Raw genomic sequence first — 21,111 nt, 5'->3', positions numbered from 1 at the left:
AATTACTAATTTTCATTTTTGCCTCGTTTTCCGGCACAGTAGTCGGATTTTAAGAGTCCGCACTGAGAGGCTTCAACGCCCGGCAAACATCACTCTCACACTATTTCTAAAATATCTTTTAATAGAAGGCCTTATCGAGAAAGTAATTCGACGGGAAGATGCATGTCACTGTTTTCTGCAATAGCGCTATCCTAAACGTTGTTTTGGGTATCTTAGAAAAGAATAATCGACCCTGAAAACAAAACAAAACTTGAGCGGATTCAGAAACAAGCGGCAAGATTCATAAAGCGCGACTACCGTTCCCAAGACCCAGGATGTGTAACAAAGATGCTACGGGACCTAAATCTACCATCTCTACAAGAGCGCAGAAAACAACAGCGACTCACCACTCTCTTCAAAATCATTGAGGGACATACCCCAGCAATACCTCCAGAAAACTTCCTGAAACCAATAGATAAAGAGAAGAGGAAAATACGGGCCAACACCTTTCCCGATTGCGTAGCAAGTAACATCGTCACCAAGTACTCTTACAACAACACCCGTGGCTACATCATTCCAGACGCCAGCACAGAGCAGTATCGACGCTCCTTTTTCGTGCAGACGGTGGCTGAGTGGAATGCACTAGACGAGCAGGTGGTCCAGGCAAAATCTGTTGCTGCTTTCTCAACAGCAATAAGCAGAGGTGCCACAAGCGGCCCTCTGCTCTAAAATCTAGAGAATCACTTTTAAACCAGCTTTTAAACATTTTAAATTAGGGAAGCTAAAATAAGAGGACTGGGGTCGGCGTGTATGTTGGGTGCTTTACGTCCCTCGTTACCCCCCAGCTCCTCAAACACCCAAACAATGATAGGAAATTGTATAGGTTATGGGGTGTCCTAAACTAGGGGTTACTTGAAGTAACATGTTAGATGTTTTTATGAGGACACACAGAAATTGATAGGTCCTTAGTTTGTTTTTAACGTATAGGCGGTGCGCTCTCACCCCCGTCGCGCAAATAACCTAAAAAGGTTCCAAGCGGCGTAAAAATTCCTGATTCCTGATTCCTGAAAACTTTCGAAACGAAGCTGTTCGTAGCAGACGGACTTTTGATCGGCTGTGGTCTCACACTTTCACAGATATCTTTCAATATAATTCCTTATTCGACAAGTTGTCAGGCAGACAGCTGTACTTCATATTTGTTTCCACTACCACACTCATACATTTGCTTAAAAGTGTATTAGGGAAGGACAATCGATCCGAAAATGTTCGAACCGAGAGAGGAAAAATGGCGGCCGGTCGGACATGTGCAAAAGGTCCGACGACTAGCAGACGGATCTCTTCATCGAGACTCACACACTTTCACAAATATCTTTCGATAGAATTCGTTATTCAACAAGTTTTCGGACAGACAGTTGTATGTCACGGTTATCTACACATGCGCTCAGCTCTTAGTGTTAATTTACATCTAATTAAAGAACTATGGACCAGAAAAGTTTCGAATCGAAGGATGTTTTGCTCTGGCAGGTGAAACAGTCGCGCATGCGCATTGAGCCCCCACAGTCACGAGGTACAAGAACATTAGTAATTAACGCGTGAAAATTACTAATTTTTAGTTTTGGCACTAGTAAGCCGTCAGGAAGCGAGCCAAAACTGAAAATTAGACATTAACACTTGAAAATTAGTTATTAACACTAGAAAATTAGTAATTAACACGTGAAAATTAGTAATTTTCCCGTCAGAATTGTAATTTTCTCGTGAAAATTAGTAACTTTCACGGGTTAATTACTAATTTTTAGTTTTGGCGCTAGTAAGCCGTCATAGCGTTTCGCTGATGTGGCGCTGAAAGTCACGTGATGCTTAGCATCGCAGAAAACGAGGCTGCAGACAAACTTGCCAAGGAAGGTGCCTCAAAGGAACAGTTCACGTCCCAGCTGCAGTCCTTGAAAAAAACGACAATCATCAAAAACATGAGGAAAACCAGAGCGGAGAAAGATGACTACCACCTGCTCCAACGTGAAGAACGTCGTCCTACCGGCTCAGACTCCGCACTGGGCCGCATAACAGACTAAACCATCATATGGCCACAAAGCTGAAGCGCTGGTTCCCTTCCCCTTATGTCCGTGTGGCAAGAATCAGACGGCAGAGCACATCCTGCAGGCTTGTCCATACCACAGTGCTCTGAGGGACACCATCTGGCCAGAGGAGACAGCGCTACAAAAGAAGCTATACGACCCCAGAGAGGACTTGGAGAGGAAAGCACGGTACCGGTTCGCCCTGCAGTCCGTACTGACGATCTTAGAGCGACGTTCGACTGACAAGAAGAAGACTGAAAAGTGATGCTTAGCGACATCGGTAGAATCTGATGTTTTTCGATCCTTTTTTGATTTTTCTTAGAAATTCAAGTATGGTTTGCAAGTTTTATCGAAAAACTCCACCCTGTAGGATTCCCTGTGGGGAATCCTCCTACAGGCCAATCCCACTCTTTTGGTCGACATAGACCTCATCAGCGTCACGTCACTATTTTGTGCAATTTTCCGGTGACTTAATGTTTGGTCCTAATAAAACGCACGATGTTTCTCATATCAATTACAAACAGTATGCCCCTGTTCGTTTACTCACCCAGGTTGACAGAAATGGTTCACGTTTTGAGTGTTATTCGAATGCTTTCCGGTAAATTTCTATTCATTTCGCGTTTGTTTCGGTGGCTCTCGGTAAAAAGGCGCAACGGTAGCAAATCGCTGACTCTGGAGAAGCAGAATTTATATCAGTATTCAGTGGATCTGGTCGTTTCCTGGGGATTAAATTCAGTTTCGATCCACAGAGTCAGCATACTTAACTGTTTCTGCAGTCAGTACGTCGGAATGGAACACGGCTGACTACCTTAAAATTAACAGAAAAGTCGAGATTCAGTTGCAGACGACAGCCACAGGCGCTTGACAATGACACATGGTGTGGTGGAGGTACATGTCCGTTGGTTAAATCATTTTATTGAATAAGTTAATGGTGGGGTAATCAAAGCGTCCAGTTACTGATTTTTGGGCTATGTTTGCTATGGAATTTCATCAATGTTAGTGTTCCAGTAACTCATATACTCTATCAAGCAAACCCCTCCCCCCATCCGGACACAATCATGCCCACATTTTCCAGTGGCGGAAATAAATAAAAATAATAGTACCGCTGTAAGCTTATCTGTTAAACGCCCAACCTAGGTATTGGATCAATGGAGTTGGAAAACATTTGTGTTTCATTGTTTTCATTAAAGGGATTTGAAACAAAAAGACTGCTAGCATATATATTGTACTTATTACAAAATCTAGAGAGTTCTCTGTATCTGTATCTGTAGGGTACGTCACTAGCATCCAGATTGCTGGCTTTGGCGCGACGGGTGGGTGTGCGCAGCGACGTCGTCTAGCGGCGGCTGGTGGTCAAAGTTAAAATTTCTAAGAAATATCAAAAAAGATCGAAAAACATCAAATTCTACCGATGTCGCTGAGCGTCGCGTGACTTTCAGCGATACGCTACAGGAACTACACCCTGTGGTATTCCCTGTATACAGGGAATCCACCTACAGGAACTCCACCTACAGGGAATCTCACTCATTTGGTCGACATAGACCCCATCAGCGTTACTACTAGCACTATACTGCTGTAGTACTACTACTTCTAAATTCGAACTAGTACTTTATGTGTTAGATTATACATTATGTCATCAGTCAAAGAATGCAGTTTGATGCAGTCAAAAACAGTGCTAGTCAGTGTCAACCACGTAATATATAGAAATTTAGAATTGTTGCTTCAACAACTAAGAGCAGCTGCTGATACTTCAAAATTCTTTTTCTTACTCTTCACAGACACTTATAGGGGAATCAAATGAAGATTCTCTTCTATGCAGAGAGCCTACCGCAGAAATGTGGTTTTCTCTTTTGCATAGAAGTTTGAGAATTCTTCTCCGTTTTATGCCAAGAGCCTGGTCACTGCCTGATGAGAGCTTCTCAGCTCAAAACCGGTAGCAGTCTTGGCTGAACAAAAAATGGACCTTTTCAGCAGGTTCAGCTAGCACTCTTTGGGAATGCCCTTAAATGCACTTTGGTCAGTCCTCAATCCTTAGAGGTTGTTGACTTGCCTCAGGTTATTCTTGAACAGGGTTGCAATCGGTTTCGAAAGGGTTTGACTTCCCTGTAGGCTGTCTGTGAAGAGTTAATTTTTTCCAGATCTAATTCTACACCCCTCCCCCCTACCTCTTCTTCCTTTTTCTCTTTTTCTGCTTTCAAAATTCCACGTTGGAATGTAAGCAGCAACAACACACAGAGTAAAGGATGACCTCCCTTGCTCATGATCATGATGTAATTTTTCCGCATTCTTGCTCTCGACGTCAATCTCTCTTTATATTTATACATATACTTACAGGAAGGAAGAAAAGTAAAACAATCATAATGAAGTCCTATTAATTTTCTCATGACCTCACGGTGATGTAGAACACAAACACATGCACACACACACATACACTGACACACACATTGATTGCAGGAAATCTGTTAATTACAATCAATATACAATTGATAAACATCAAGAAAAGTCAATCCTTGTCGCTCTGAAACATGACTTTGATATCTTCCGTCTGTTATTTTTCAGGACGCTGATTTTGTGGTCATCTTCATCATGAACGCTGGCGTGTGCCGGGACGAGAAGGGCAAGTTCATATTAAACGCTGGTGTGTGCCGTGGCAAGAACGGCAAATTCATATCAAAGAAAAAAGCAGCACGAATAGAAAAACTAAGACATGCCTTCCATGGAAGATTTTTGCGCCAGAAAGGGTAAGGCTCAAATGACCATAATGTTGTTGCTCCAGGCCGGGTAAGCCTATCCAAGACAAAAAAGAAAAGACAAGTTGAGACAAAAGCAAAACAAAGACAAGGTCAAGACCAAGACAAGAACAAGAAACGACAACATTTTCTTTGTTACAAGGAGACAAGGAGCAAGTCAGTAGAAGTTAGAACAGACTTTAGAAAGTGGAAAAAAGAACTGTTTTATTCACAAGTGCAAACAGACATTCTAGGAGTAGAGAGTGAGGAGCTCTTAAACAGGGGTTTCTTTGTGGTAGGAAAACATTGATTCTTCTACAGACAGTACAGCAGTAACAGTCAGCGGGAGGTTCAAATATATATATATAGTTCTATTTTGGTGATGTGAAAGTACTACAGAGATGCTGTTTCTCTTCTTTTGTTCACTCTGTTGGGTTGTGTGTACATATACTGTTCTTCTGTGTGTATAGTGTGTGTGTGAGTTAGTGTGTACCTACGTACGTACGTACATACAAGACTGAGAGTGACAGAGAGAGAGAGAAGTGTGTGCGTGTGTTTTCTGCCATGCTATTATGGCTTTGCATGTACTGGTTATTGCTATGTATACATATGTGCACATCCTAGATACTGGGTCACAACTATGGGACATGGACACCAGGAAAAAAAGTAGGACTGAATTGAGTGAAATACTCTTTTTTAAGTGCAAAAGACATGCCTGTATCTTTTTCTGTCAAAGAGAGGACCTTTCATATCGGGGTTTCTTTAGAAATGACAATTAGACACATGCAGTACGCTCTATGTCGTGGGTTACATGGTTTCCACTTTAGGCTTCAATATCCCACAGGAAAGAACTTTAGCTCAGTTATTGCATGTGGCATGTGGACAACATTGATAAATAAATATGCAAACATGAAAGTTTGAAATTACAAGTTTCCATAAGTTAACTAGATCGAAGTAGAAAGTGGAAACCGTAACCCACGCAATTTCCAGGTGCAAAAGTTTTTCTTGTAGGTCAAATGTAGCAACTAGCCTTTTGGGCACCCTTTTGGGTTTTAATACATGATAGAAAGATTTAAGTGAGCAAAAAGTTTTCGATCTGTGCTCACTGGGTTTATGTGTATAGAGATAATACTGTCGTGAGTTACATGGAAACCATAGTTTGTAATGTCTTTTATTTCCAAAGAAAAGAACTAAAACTTGATTATTGCAATTTGCATGTGGACAACATTGATAAATAAATATGCAAACATGAAAGTTTGAAATTACAAGTTTCCATAAGTTAACTAGATCGAAGTAGAAAGTGGAAACCGTAACCCACGCAATGTCCAGGCGCAAAAGTTTTTTTTGTAGGTCAAATGTAGCAACTAGCGTTTTGGGCACCCTTTTGGGTTTTAATACATGATAGAAAGATTTAAGTGAGCAAAAAGTTTTCGATCTGTGCTCACTGGGTTTATGTGTATAGAGATAATACTGTCGTGAGTTTCATGGAAACCATAGTTCGTAATGTCTTTTATTTCCAAAGAAAAGAACTAAAACTTGATTATTGCATGTGGACTACATAGATAAATAACTATGCATACATGAAAGTTTGAAATTTTCAAGTTTCCATAAGCGACAATCCTAAATGAGAGAATTAATCGATTGTCGATCGTGCGTTGCAGAAGAATCGAAAATTTCATAATGGCGCCGATCATGAGAACAAATGTGCTGCTCAAACTTTGCACCAGATCAAGCTTTAATCAGCAAAATATCGCAAAATTCGTCGATGAATATATGCTACAATTGTCAAAAAAGATTTTACAGGTCTCAAACAGTAAAGATACAGCGTGGTCTGTCGTGAGTTACGTCTCAAAAACCGGAAACGAATACGATTGGGTGGATAAATTCTCATTGTCTATTCACATGACCGGGTCAAACGTCATGAATGGAACTTTCGACGGTGTTCCCGCGATCTCACAACGCGTGTGTGATAGGCAATGCGGGATTTGTCGTCTGCTGTGGCCATGCTTTCGTGGGTTACAGATGGAAACGAAACAAGGGTGGGGTACATTCAAGCGCGATTATAAGCTGAAATAAATTTGTTTCCTACCGTAGTGCTGTGTTTTGAAAACCTAAATGTTGTTGAAATAAATAAATAATGACTTTGAATAACTTTGAGGTTTCCTTTGTTCAGCAGATCGCATTTTTTGATGAAGTTGAAACCGGAAACGACGGTAACCCACGATTACGTGTTTTCTTTGCCGATCAAACTCCCAGAAGAAGAAAAATAGATGTAATTCTTGAGTGTGTATGTCGAGAATAATCCTTCAGCTGACCCATAAACATCACAATAAAATTCACAGAGCTTTATTCTCCATTATGTACAGCTGCAACACAGACTGGTGTATTTTTGTCCCAGTTTTAGGTGCTGTTTTGGGGACATTTTGGCTAAAAATTAAATCGTTTAAAACCCACAGCAATGTTTGGAAACCCAAACTTGGTTGTTACAGTAAGTCAAATCCATCCCCTTTGACATCAAAGCATCCCCTTTGTCATCCATTGCTCAGAGATATTGTGACAGTCATTCAAAGTTGACAACCCATAGTATTTCCCAGTATCTAGGACGTGCACATATACTTCTTTTCCAGCTGTGGACGGATCTTTCATTTCTTACTTGCAGAAGCAGCCACCATGAAGACAAGAACCCTACAGCAGATGAGCCCCACACGGCCCAGGTGATGGTAATACTGGAGACTGTGGACAGCTTTAGCACAGCCAGTCAGTTTACAGCAGCAAATCGCTGCTGTGTTGGCGTACCAGCAACATGCACCACAAGCACAGCATCCTTGGTGCTTTCGTGTGATTCTAGTCCTGCAGCACCAGAAACTGAAGACTTCTCACTCTCAGAGGAGAGCAGTTCAGAACAGAAGAAAGAGATTGACAGCTCAGTGTTAAGCAGTTCAAATGTAATGTCGGACAAGGGTGATTGTTTTGGTGCTGTAACCTTTGACTGCATGAAAGATGAATGTGATCATACAGATTTAGTGGAGACAGTCGAAGGCAGCAATTCCAGAAATGTACTACATGAGTTCACTGACACTGCGCTGGCTTCAGTGCATGGTGAAGAAGCTACAGCCTCAGTCTCATTGGGTCCCGTAAGGGATATTTCCACAACAATGATATCCCCGGACTCAGGGAATTTGCCCACCGTTACAGACACTCATTCATCCTCATCAGCAACTGGACTGAATTCTGTGCAAGGAATAGCTACCCCTGTCACAAGTGTTGCGCTGTTCTCAGAGAAAGTGTTGGTTGCCACAGGGGAGAACACCCAGGGGAGACTGTGTGATGTGAACATCCTGCAAGAGGTCCTGGGACAACAGTTGCACAGTCACCCCTCAGAACTTCCTCCTAGTGGGCAAAGTCTGCCGGCCCAGATAGTTTTGCGGTGCAGACAAGAAGCTGGTGGGACTGTCCAAACTGTGGTTGCCCAGACGCTGGCTGATGTCTTTGGTGTTGTCCATGTCACCAAAATTCTGGACAAAAGCTCTGGTACAGTCTACAAGTGCCATCCATGCGAGCAGACTTTCTGTTCCATTGCTCAAGCAGCAAAGCACATGTGCAGAAAGGGACTCCAATCTAAAGCTGAAACTTCGATTGTTGAACACAGTCAAGATTCTGGAATCGTTAGCAAAAAACGTAGCTATGTTCAGTTACCAGCTTCAGCTATCCTTGCCAGGAAACTAGAAGAGTGGCGAGAGTCAAACCCAAACAGCCGCCAGCGTTCCAGGTTGTGTGTTCCCTGTAATCGTGCCTTTGACAAAGCATCTGAACTTCATGAACACAAGAAGTCAGAACACCCAGGGGACTTGCGTCCCTACATGTGTGAGTACTGTTCAGCTCTGTTTAAAACGCCTGAAGGTCTGGACTTTCACATCAGTGCACGCCACACACAAAATCTAGACAAGTTGCAGTTTCAGTGCAGTCAGTGCGGGAAGAAGTATGCGCACATTGTGAGCTTAAAACGCCATGAGAAAACTCACACAAGGGTTAAGTATCCATGTCCCGAGTGTGACAAATTGTTTGCAATCAAAGCCAATCTTGGATATCACATGCTGCGTCACAAGGGGGAAAAGCCGCATGAATGTTTGTGGTGTGGTCGGCGCTTTGTCACCAAGTGTAACCTTGATTGCCACGTGAGAACCCACACAGGGTATAGACCCCACAAATGTCACCTGTGTGATGCTGCCTACCCCCACCGTGCTGGTATCAAACAGCACATGCTTGCCAAGCATAACATCAAAATGTGAGGGGGATTTTCAATCCCAACACATAAATTATATAAGATAACAATAAAAATGTGCTAACTAGAGGATTAAATTACACATGGAAAATAGCACAAATGCAATGCATGGTTTCCTCAACATGTTAAATTTGGTAACCCCTCCCCACCTAGAAAATAAAAAAACAAAGAAAAGATTGAGGGTGTGCTGGAGAAAATGGCAGAGCACATTGATAATGTAACTGGAGGTATGTGAAGTGGTTTTATGTATTTGAGTATGCCAGCTGTGGAAAACATTGAGGAGAGAGCTTGCAGTGGAGAAAAAGGCAGATGGAGCGCTCTTTTTTTTAGTTAAATGAACACCTCCACAGTGAACTGGTTGTATTATTTGAGTATTGTATGTTATATTTTGGAAACATTTGTTCACACACTGTTGAATTATGTTGATTTAGCGAATACAAAATATAGATAGATTTCTAATGCTGTGATTTAAAAAAAATCCATTTTGACACATACGTCAACAATTTTTTTTCTTTTAAATTTCTTGTTAGTTGTTAGAGTTACTGCGGGTTCATTAGTTCTGTGATTTCAAGTTGCTGTTGTATTGTTGGTGTTATCATTGTCAGTTATACTGTGTTGCACAATAAGCTGAGCAGCTATGAATGTTGACAATTTGCAGTACTTGTGGATCTTCAGCAATACTGAGGAGACAGAAAATGTTGCCTAAAGCAGAATGAAAACATTCAGTCAATCTGTTATCTTTTTGCCTGATGTTAATTGAGCACAGTCGAGTTCCAGATGTGTACTTCACTGTAAGCTTGCTGCGCAAGGTTTTGGCACCAAACTTTTTTTCTAAGTCAACTTCAGGCTAATTTAATTAATAAAGGAAGGCCTTATAACAAATTGAAACTGCACAGTCTGTCATCGAAAATGACAGATAGACTACTAACATTCTGAACAGTCTGTAAGTTGGTGAAATATTTAACATTCTCTCAGTCAGTGAAATAAGTAAGCAGATATATAAATATATATATAATATACTAGATGAATACCCGCTTCGCTGGGTAGCCGGCTTCGCCGGGAAGAAGTACTTAGAGCCGTACGCCGGCTTCGCGCACAATGGACCCGCCAAGCTTAGGTCCCTCCCAGATTCGTGGAAGTGGGAACAGCACGAAAATGATTCAGTGGCCATAATGCCATTCCTGACCACATCGAGTCCCATCCTTGTCGACGAATGTAACCGTGTTAATCACCTTTGGAGGCGAACTCCACTCAAACAGGACTGAGCAATTTAGAGCTTATCTCTAAGCCCTTTTGAACTGTTATGGCTTCTCAAAGGACGGCCAGTACATACAAATACACAAAAGCCGCCAGACCACATCACAAACAGAACTGAACAGTGCACAGGTGTTGCTCACATAGAGAGACACACACACACACACACACACACAAACACAGAGAAGCCGTATCTATAGAGAGATAGATGACAGTGTATTTTTCGCGTGGCTATAAATTGATTCGACCTTTGCACTTTTACAGTGAGGATAATTTACGGGTCCAATTTACGTTCTGGACACTGCGGTGACCTTCTAAAAATAGTAACAGAACGCCGGGAATATCCGAAGATGCCCCCTCATACTATAGTGCACCATACGAAGGAAGGGAGATAAACGCTGAAAACATGGAGAAGATAAGGAAGAGTTACTGGGAATGGTGAAATGAACACAAAAACCAAAATCGGTTCAGCGCTGCGCGCTGAGAGCACGTGTTGAAATATCTCATCGATGATATTGTGTCCGGGGTGTAGCTGAATACGGTGTCCAAATTTGAAAAAGATCCACCGAGAACTTTGGCTTTGGTGTGTCGGTATGGGGGCCCGGGTAGCTGAGGTGGAACCAAAATCGGTTCAGTACCAAAATCGATTCAGCGCTGCGCGCTGAGAGCACGTGTTGAAATATCTCATCGATGAGGTTGTGTCCGGGGTCTCTCTGAATAAGCCCACCAAATTTGAAGCAGATCCATCGAGAACTTTGGCCGTGCATCGCGAAGACACAGACACACAGACACAAGTCGTATATATAAATATATATATAATATAAAAAAAGAACATATATAAATGTGTTGGCAAATGTTTGTCCAGAATGGGTATGGACAGAAACAAATTTGGTGTCCAAATACTGAGCTTTCGGTGTAGATCTTTACTGCTGAAAAGCAAACCTATGTCTGCAAACTTGACACAAGGAACATTTTCAAAATAAAGAAAAATAAAAACCCACCCTGCATAGAAAGCAGCCAGGAATGCTGAGTTTTGGTATATGCATGTGTCCAAGTGGAGGGATGATCTTATCCAATGTAAAAGTCTGAGCAGGTCTGACATGGTGAGCCAGATCTTTTACACTGGAAGGACTGTGCCATGATTGTTTGAATTTTATATGTTTGAAGCTACATGTATAATGGTTGTTGTGCTTGATGTTATTGTTACTGAAAGTTGTGAACATATGTTGAATTCACTTGCTGAAAGATTCCTGATGGGCTGTATAAGTTGACCTGCAGCATATGAAAGGTTGTGAAATATACATATGTTATTGTTACCAGAAGTGTTTTTCTACTTCTAGTCTTCAATTTTGTTTGATGTATATTTGAAATAATTCCTGACTTTGATTATTTGTTACAGTGTTTGTGTAGCTCTGCTTGTGTGTGTGTGTGTGTGTGTGTGTGTGTGTGTGTGTGTGTGTGTGTGTGTGTGTGAAGTGTTTTAAGATGGTAGGTGATAATAACAGCAAAATTACCTCTATTATGATCAGATAACAAAAGAAGAATTTAAGAGCCAAGAGAGATCGAATCATTACAATACAGTACGGAAACACGATTTATGGAGAAACAAATTAAACAGCATTATCTATAGCGGTCCTTATGGTCCTATGTGAAAGTTGAATATATGTTAATGTAGCATGCAGAAGACAACAAAAAAACTTGCAAATTATGCTGTCAAAAGTAGACATAGATCCTTACAGTTACAGGTCATTTGAACACACCAAACACACACACAAACTGATTAGAAAATGATCCCAGAGAACAACCAAACCCACACACACATGCACACACACACACAAATAGCTTGGAAATTAATTTCAGAGAACAAGTAAGTATATACACACACACAAGAAAATGAACAGCTCAGAAATATATTCTAGAAAACAAACAACAGGCGAGCGCAACTGCGTACTCCCAGACTTAAGAAGGTAAGAGAACTGAACCAAATAAAAAAGATTGTATAGTTGAACAAAATGAAGCCCGTCTGTCTATGTTGTGTTGTTCTGCACTGAACACGGGCACGCATACCTCTTCGCTACCGTGGATCCACAAGCGAAGGGAGATCATTCTCGAAGAAAGACAAAAACATCATGGCTGGGGTAAAATCTGTACAAAACGTCGCCGAATTCAACAAACTCCTGCAGGATGCTGGGAGGTAGGAATGAAGAAGCAGTAGTTTCGATTCAAATTACACCGTTTGTAATTTTGATGCAGACAGGAAACTATGTAGATAAGCGTGAGACAGCCCGTGTACAACGATGCTAAGTTCTTGGCAAATTCTTCATCCTCAATTTCATAGAGAATGTGACTATGACAGATCGAGGTGTCTTTAGAAGTTTGCCTTGGCCAGTTTAATAAATTGGTTCCAAACTTCATACAGACATCACGCGATTTTCTGAAGAAAAGGGGTTGAGCAAGACGTATACGGATAATACAAATGAAATAAAGAGTTGTCGCAGGGCTATGAGTATGACTATAATGAGTCAGCAGTTCGGGTTTTCTTTCAGCGTTAGACCTTTTACCTGCATCTCTTTTGTTTAACTGATATGAATTAGTGACCTGGTAAGTGCTTTTCAATTAAATTTCGATGAAGTTATGTATATGTCTTTTTTTTTTGCAGTCGCCTTGTGGTTGTCCATTTCTGGGCAGACTGGGCACCACAATGTGCCCAGATGGATGATGTTATGAAGGAACTGGCATCTGACATGCAGTATGTCAACGTCTGCTTTGTGCGAGTAGGTACCTGGACCTCTTAACCACACCTTAGTTTCTGTTAAATTGCTAAGATAATTATGTGTCATGAGAGTGTAGATAATCAGTGTACAGAAAAAACATACTCTTAATTACTCTTAGCCTTTTATAGTTCTGCAAATATTGTTGCAATGACATCATTATAATTTTGTAAGTGCATGGTACATATATGGATACAATTCTCATGACCATGACATATCTGACATATATGTAGCAAATTATGATGTTTCATTAGTATTCAGGGGAGTTTTTATAGCAAGTACATACTAGATCTTTAAATCAATTAATGTCAAACTCAAAGCATTTAATTCAATGTACGTGTTTCCAGTTGCGTCTGTGCTGACAACAAATTCTTAAAGTACATATTACCCAGTAATCATACATTTATGTAATGCAAACAGACCCTTGAGTGTGCTGTGAACTTGATATGAAGATGTTTTCACCAACGAAAGCACCCTGGCGATCGAACTTTAGTGATATGGCTTAAAACATTAAAATTGTGTCATTTGTGTTGCAGGTGGCTGCAGAGGATGTGGCTGAAGTGTCTCAGCGCTATCAGATTGTTGCTGTACCCACCTTCATCTTTTTGAAGGTAACTTTGAGAGGGAGTGGAGTGGGAATCTTTAAGTGGAGAGGGGTGCAGTGATGATACGAATAGTAATACAGATTTTTCAAGCATTACTTTTTTTCCTGGTTCATTGATTTGCATTATGTAGCTCTGTTCGTAACTGACAGCCTATTTTGACAATTTACAGCAGATATGAACGGCTTATAAGTACAATGACCTGAGCTTGATGCTTTCAAGAAAAACCTGGTGAGAAACGATTGCAGGGAATGGACAATTTTGGGCTCACAACAAATAATAGTGTTCAGCTAGAAGTTGACTTATGAAGCTATGCAACAGTGACAGCTATTGACTAAATTAATTTGTAGTGATTGGAAATTTTGTTTACAGGAAAAACAGCAGATTGACAGAATCGATGGCGCCAAAGCGGCAGAACTGACGGAAAAGGTTGGGAAGCATTCGTCTAATGTCCAGCTGAAAGGACCAGTGCCAACAGAGGGTGGGGCGTCAAAAGGGGAGGTAATTGTTGGTCACCCTGTTATCAGAAAGTTCTTATTTTACTATGGGTTTGGTGACTCCTACTTTGTCAGTGTTGCCTCCCTTTACTCACTTTATGATTGTTAGATACATTAATGACATTTTGTACTTATATCCCATTCTGCCTTCAGTGAATGTTAAAATATAATTGTATGTGTTTGCTGTCTATTTTGAACACTCAACAGTGTTGAGAATTCCAGATCCAAATCCAGATTCCCGTCTTTTTCAGTGCTATTTGTGCTCTGTAAATTATAATTTGAAATGCGAAAGGGTAGTACTGTCCCCCTTGAGTGAAATTATGTACTGAACAGTCAATATTCCCAAAGTGAAATGTTCAAGGTTTATCAGCCAGATATAGAATGGCATTCATGATACATTGCAACAGCCCCTCTTTTGAGAGAGACAAAAGAAAAAGAAACCATCCCCCAGGCCCGGCCCCCCACCCTCCCCCTTTTGCGAAAAAAAATGAAAAGAAAAAGACCATAAAAAAGCGTTCAATTAACATTGTTCAGGAGAAGCAGACAGTCTGACACATTCTTTGAGAATGAAATTTAATTTTCAGCACATTCATTTGTGCACATTCATTGGGGTCATAGATTTTATCCATTTTCTGTGAAATGTACAGCTGTATTACTCTACTTAATGTTGGCCGCAGGATTTGAACAGCAAGCTGAAGCGCCTGGTCAGCTCTGCCCCAGTGATGCTCTTCATGAAAGGCAACCCTGATCAGCCCAGATGTGGTAAGATTTAGATCCCTCCTTCTCTCTGTCCTCAAAACAACCCTTGCCCCATTCCGCTGCAGTCAGGGGAATTTAATTTCTATATGTAATGTGTATTGTGTTGTGTGTGTCTGATGTGCGTTTTGTACTGAAAATATTTGTTGTGGTTTTAAGGTTTGAAGAAATAATGCTCTCTCCCTCCTTTCATTTCCCATGGACATTTTAAACATGAGCTCCTGAATTGAAAAGAGTGATGTTATAATTCAGTATTCACACAACCCCCACCCCCCCAACACACACACACACACACATACACACACGCACACACACATATATACACACACACACACGCGCGCATGTAGTCAGCTGTATTTTGTAAGTAATTAATAAAATTGGAAAGATTGCTACTGCATTGTATTTTGCTTCTTTTTTCTTGCAACAGGATTCAGCAAACAGACAGTGCAGTTGTTAAATGAGCGAAACGTCAAATACAGCACCTTTGATATTCTGTCTGATGAGGTGGTTCGGCAAGGTCAGTGGTGTGTTTCTGTGTGTACCTCTGTACAGAGAGGGCTGTGACCTGTGTGTAGTGCATTAATGCTTGTGAAAAGAAAACCCAAGTGTTTTTTTCCCATTTAGCTATATTTTTGTTAAAACTTATAGAGAAACACATGGTGAGTTTCACGGAAAAAAACCCTTTCTTGTTAAGCTTTGAGCTTTGTAACAAAAAACAACAACCAAAAAATCAGCAGTACGTACCCTAAATGAATATCGAACCATGTTTGATTTAAACAACAATTTTTGTTTTTGACAGGTCTGAAGACATACTCCAACTGGCCCACATACCCACAGCTGTACGTGAACGGAGAGTTGCTGGGGGGTCTAGACATTCTCAAGGAGATGGCGGAGTCGGGGGAACTGGCCGAGGCTCTGCCCACCCAGGAAGACTTAGATACCAGGTGAGTGCTGGAACATGATTGATTCCTGATTCCTGGGGCTGAGTTATTCTGTAATTACAGTGTATTTGCATGTCTGTCCACTACAAAGACAATCAGATGATGAATGTTTCATTTTGTCTATAATTGAAAATGTTTGTCTGTCTTCTTAAAAGATCAGTTTGTCGATGTACTGTAAATGTAACGTTTTGTTTTGTCAATAATTAAACGTTCCAATGACCTACAATTCTTGTTTTTTGATTCTGACGATGTACTGTAAATGAAACGTTTTGTTTTGTCAATAATTAAACGTTCCAATGACCTACAATTCTTGTTTTTTGATTCTGAATTTTGGAACGATAGCAGTCTCTCTGTTTTGGAATTAAAAATGTTCCACAAAATCACCTTTTTTGTTTTTTTGATTCTTGATTTCACAAGGTTGTATACTTGCTTGCAGGTTAAAGAAGTTGGTCAGCAAGTCTCCAGTGATGCTGTTCATGAAAGGCAACCCCGACACTCCACGCTGTGGCTTCAGCAAAACCACCATACAGATACTCAATGAATCAGGGTAGGCACTCATCTTGCCGGTACTATTTTCACCTCAAACTGTGTACACTTATAAAAGTAGGTCTCTCAGTGTCAAATTGTCTGTATAAAGTATGTACCGGTATACTTCCATTGAAGATGATAACATTGTGTTTATGCCTTTTGAAAATGCGTGGTTGTTTGTGTTTGTGTGTGTGTGTGTGCGCGTGCGCTAGTGAGACAAAGCTGAAGAGTATAATATCAAGAAAAGTTTTTTGAGAGAAAAAAAAGGGGGAAGGGGTGTACCAGTATTCATCTAAAAATAAGAACACGGGCACTGAACAAATATACATGTAGTAATAGTGGTACATGTATCACATTTCTGTGGTTGTTTATAAATACAGTGATTTTTTTTTCAGGGTTAAATATGACACATTTGACATTCTGTCAGACGAAGAAATCAGGCAGGGACTGAAGAAGTTTTCCAACTGGCCCACATATCCACAGCTCTACGTCAAGGGGGAATTGTTAGGTGGCTTAGACATCATCAAGGTAAGGGGAGACTGTTTTGATTTTTAGGACTGGTGTCATTGGGGTGGTGTGTGGTGGCTGTTAGACGAATTCCGGAAATAACTGGTTTGTGGAAGAGTTGCTTTTCCTTGAAAACAGTGGCAAACAAACCCATGTAACATTGTAGGCCAAACACTAGCGAGCAGTGTGTCAACACTCGTTGGCGATCTGTGCACGTCTTGGTCTTCGGGTTTTGGCTAGCCAAGCCTTACTAGTCTGGGAGTGTTGATCGTTTAGTTTCAGGCTGACGGATTGACTACATCTTTTGATATTGCTTCATAAGACTTTTACTCTTCTTTCGGGTGTCTGCTCTCTTGCGTTTTGCCACAAGAAAATTCAGAAGTCATTTATGTGTTTGCTACAAAGGTATGTTGCTTGTTTGATTGTGTGCTTTATTTCTGGGAGTCATATGGGGTCATGAACTTGCTGTGCATTATTCAAATGTTTTAGGTTCTGGTCTGAGTGCAGTTGTGTCCCTTAGATTACTTCAGTTTTTTGTACAGTGCACTGAAGTGAGAAGCCTCTAGATTTTACACTGATAGTTAGATCCAGTTTTTACAGTATTAACAAACTTGTACTTTGAACTTTGTGCATGTGTACTTTTGACTGGCTTTCTTCTTCAAAGCTGACTTATTGAATATACAGTAAAACCTAAGTCTAGCGGACCCTTGTTGTAACGGCCACCTGCTACATACGGACAGTTTATCATGGAACGAACACGATTTCAACAATAACTAACCTTTAACGGACGGACACCTGCCACTTACGGACGCGGACACGATTTTTCGGACCGTAGGAAGTGTAAACACTGTCACAAACGGACACTACGTACATGAAAATTTAAATTTATTTTATTTAAGTAATTTTATTTAAGTTTTTACCTTGTGTTTTGTGTTGAAAAATAAATACATACTCCAGGATTGACAAAAAGTGTCTTTTACATTTTACGTGCTCTTTGTAAAATATTGCCTCGGCCTCTCCACCTGTGAAGAAAGGACACCTGTCTAATAGGGACACCATTACCATACCCCAGGGGTGTCCTTTAGAGACAGGTTTTACTGTTTAGGGCATACTGTGCTTTTGCTAAGAGCATTGGCTCCTGTCTTATCCCTCAGAGCGGCCAATACTCTCCGCTCGAGCTCCAATATGCAGTTCCCTAAAACTCCCGCTGTAGATAATGCTATATATGACATACTAGAATGAATACCCGCTTCGCCGGGTAGTCGGCTTCGCCGGGAAGAAGTACTTAGAGCCGTACGCCGGCTTCGCCGGGTCCGAACAATGGACCCGCCAAGCTTAGGTCCCTCCCAGATTCGTGGAATGGGAACAGCACGAAAATGATTCAGTGGCCATAATGCCATTCCTGACCATATCGAGTCCCATCCTTGTCGACGAATGTAACCGTGTTAATCACCTTTGGAGGCGAACTCCACTCAAACAGGACTGAGCAAGTTAGAGCTTATCTCTAAGCCCTTTTGAACTGTTATGGCTTCTCAAAGGAAGGCCAGTACATAAAATTACACAAAAGCCGCCAGACCACATCACAAACAGAACTGAACAATGCACAGGTGTTGCTCACATAGAGACACACACACACACACACACACACACACACACACACACACACACACACACACACACACACACACACACACACAAACACAGAGAAGCCGTATCTATAGAGAGATAGATGACAGTGTATTTTTCGCGTGGCTATAAATTGATTCGACCTTTGCACTTTTACAGTGAGGATAATTTACGGGTCCAATTTACGTTCTGGACACTGCGGTGACCTTCTAAAAATAGTAACAGAACGCCGGGAATATCCGAAGATACTATAGTGCACCATACGAAGGAAGGGAGGTAAACACTGAAAACATGGAGAAGATGAGAAGATAAGGAAGAGTTACTTATAATGGTGAAATGAACACAAAAACCAAATTCGGTTCAGCGCTGCGCGCTGAGAGCACGTGTTGAAATATCTCATCGATGATATTGTGTCCGGGGTGTAGCTGAATACGGTGTCCAAATTTGAAAAAGATCCACCGAGAACTTTGGCTTTGGTGTGTCGGTATGGGGGCCCGGGTAGCTGAGGTGGAACCAAAATAGCTGAGGTGGAACCAAAATCGGTTCAGCGCTGCGCGCTGAGAGCACGTGTTGAAATATCGACCAGGTTGTGTCCTGTACCGGGTCTACCTGAATATGCCCACCAAATTTGAAGCAGATCCATCGAGAACTTTGGCCGTGCATCGCGAACTCACACACAGACACACAGACACACACACAGACACACAGACAGACACAAGTCGTATATATATATATAGATAGAATTATCTGTTTCAATTTTGTACGGGCTTCCTGCGATGTTTGAGCATTTATGAATTTGGAAAACTGACAGTAGTTTCCTAGCTACTACTATTTTAAATTGACAGACTTACTTTCCATGCCCAGGGGTAGATGGGTTATTTAAGCACTGCAACTACAGGTCAGAACTGTATTTGAAATGAATCTTACACACAATCCAGGCATGCACACACTCACAAACACGGGCGTGTACATTCTCACTGACTCTTGTACTAAGGATATACACTGGCACGGTTGGCCTAGTGGTAAGGCGTCCGCCCCGTGATCGGGAGGTCGTGGGTTCGAACCTCGGCCGGGTCATACCTAAGATTTTAAAAATTGGCAATCTAGTGGCTGCTCCGCCTGGCGTCTGGCATTATGGGGTTAGTGCTAGGACTGGTTGGTCCGGTGTCAGAATAATGTGACTGGGTGAGACATGAAGCCTGTGCTGCGACTTCCGTCTTGTGTGTGGCGCATGTTATATGTCAAAACAGCACCGCCCTGATATGGCCCTTCGTGGTCGGCTGGGCGTTAAGCAAACAAACAAACTAAGGATATGTGTATTCTTTTTGTGTGCAGGAAATGAAGGAGAATGGGGAGTTAGAAGAAGCGCTGAAAGGATCCTGATGTGTTTGTGTGTGTGTGTGTGCGTATATGTCTTTTTATTTAGTTTTTGTACTTTGTTACTCCTGTATTCAATTCTTCATTGTTACGCGGTACTTTTGAATTTTTGAAAACTTGGATACTGTTACTTGGATTTGTTATTTTTTTCTTCAAAATTTCATTGCAATTGCATTTTTGCATGCATGTTTAGATTTCCAAAGTGCATAAGTTTGTTTTAATTTATATGTTTTTGTCACCTCAAAGATAATTGTTTATTGATTTGAACAGCTACATGTACCTAACAAAAAAATCGATGTTATAGTTGCTGTGTCTTATTGATTATTATGAGGAAAAAAATGTGATTTTTTTGTTTCATGTTGAGATAGAAAATCCTCAGAGAAGAATAAATGGTAAAAACTGAATAAAAATGTATGCGACTTTTTTGTTGTTGCCTGTCATGTACTTGTCATGGTCATCTCTGTTGCAGACAGACACACACTGCTAAGCACAAGCTTTGTCTCTCCCACTCCATTTGTTTCTCTTTTGTTATCTCTCCCTCTCTTTCTCTCTCTTTCTGCCCCCCCCCCCCCCTCTCTCTCTCTGTCTTCCTTGCATTGTGCATAAATGCATTCATAAATGTGAAATAAAGATCCGTAAGTCTCTCACTCTCTCTCTCAGTTTTAATTGTACGTCGTGTCAAATATTTGATGCTGCTGCAGATATTTTTCTGCTGGGAAATGTCTTTTTATTGTTGGTGTTCTTTTCTGTTTCTTTGTTTGTTTTCTTGCTTGTTTATTTCGCTTGTTTGTCTGTTTACACTTTTTGTCTGCAGTATACATGTACAGGTCGCTGGCCTAAACACTATAACATCTGTGTTAGTGTCAGTTCCTCTCTGTCCGACACACAACCACACACCCACACGCACGCACAAACACATACACACACATAAAGCACGTGCTCGCACTTCAACGCTGACCCCCCTCCCCTCCCTGCATGCACTTATATAACAGGCATGGGAATTGTCCGCGAAATCGCGGATTTCCGCGAAAAGGAAATAACGTTTCAGCAAAAATAAAAAAATTTCCGCGGCCAAAAAAAAGGCAAATTAAATTATATGTATACTAGTCTCTCTATCCATTATTTGCTTACACAAGAACTATCAAAATATTGGTCTAAAATGCTAACATTCGTTTTCCTTCTGGGGGCTT

At 41.1% G+C, this 21,111-nt stretch overlaps 2 protein-coding genes across 2 annotated transcripts; both read left to right on the top strand.

The window, feature by feature from the left end:
- The first annotated feature begins 2,622 nt into the window (after window positions 1–2,622).
- LOC138982307 (uncharacterized) lies at window positions 2,623–10,081 on the top strand. Its single transcript, XM_070355566.1, has 3 exons — window positions 2,623–2,939; window positions 4,611–4,792; window positions 7,440–10,081. The coding sequence occupies exons 1-3, from the start codon at window positions 2,919–2,921 to the stop codon at window positions 9,067–9,069; spliced, it is 1,833 nt and encodes a 610-aa protein (XP_070211667.1). The 5' UTR covers window positions 2,623–2,918; the 3' UTR covers window positions 9,070–10,081.
- A 2,341-nt stretch (window positions 10,082–12,422) lies between these two features.
- LOC138982281 (glutaredoxin-3-like) lies at window positions 12,423–20,331 on the top strand. Its single transcript, XM_070355528.1, has 10 exons — window positions 12,423–12,510; window positions 12,976–13,090; window positions 13,624–13,698; window positions 14,062–14,190; window positions 14,864–14,948; window positions 15,370–15,459; window positions 15,742–15,886; window positions 16,320–16,430; window positions 16,807–16,939; window positions 19,880–20,331. The coding sequence occupies exons 1-10, from the start codon at window positions 12,446–12,448 to the stop codon at window positions 19,925–19,927; spliced, it is 996 nt and encodes a 331-aa protein (XP_070211629.1). The 5' UTR covers window positions 12,423–12,445; the 3' UTR covers window positions 19,928–20,331.
- Window positions 20,332–21,111: the final 780 nt, after the last annotated feature.

The sequence above is a fragment of the Littorina saxatilis genome, linkage group LG12, assembly GCF_037325665.1.
Source record: "Littorina saxatilis isolate snail1 linkage group LG12, US_GU_Lsax_2.0, whole genome shotgun sequence".
NCBI lineage: Eukaryota > Metazoa > Mollusca > Gastropoda > Littorinimorpha > Littorinidae > Littorina > Littorina saxatilis.
The sequence above is the reverse complement of the archived record's forward strand: the minus strand, read 5'-3'. Positions and strand labels throughout refer to the sequence as shown.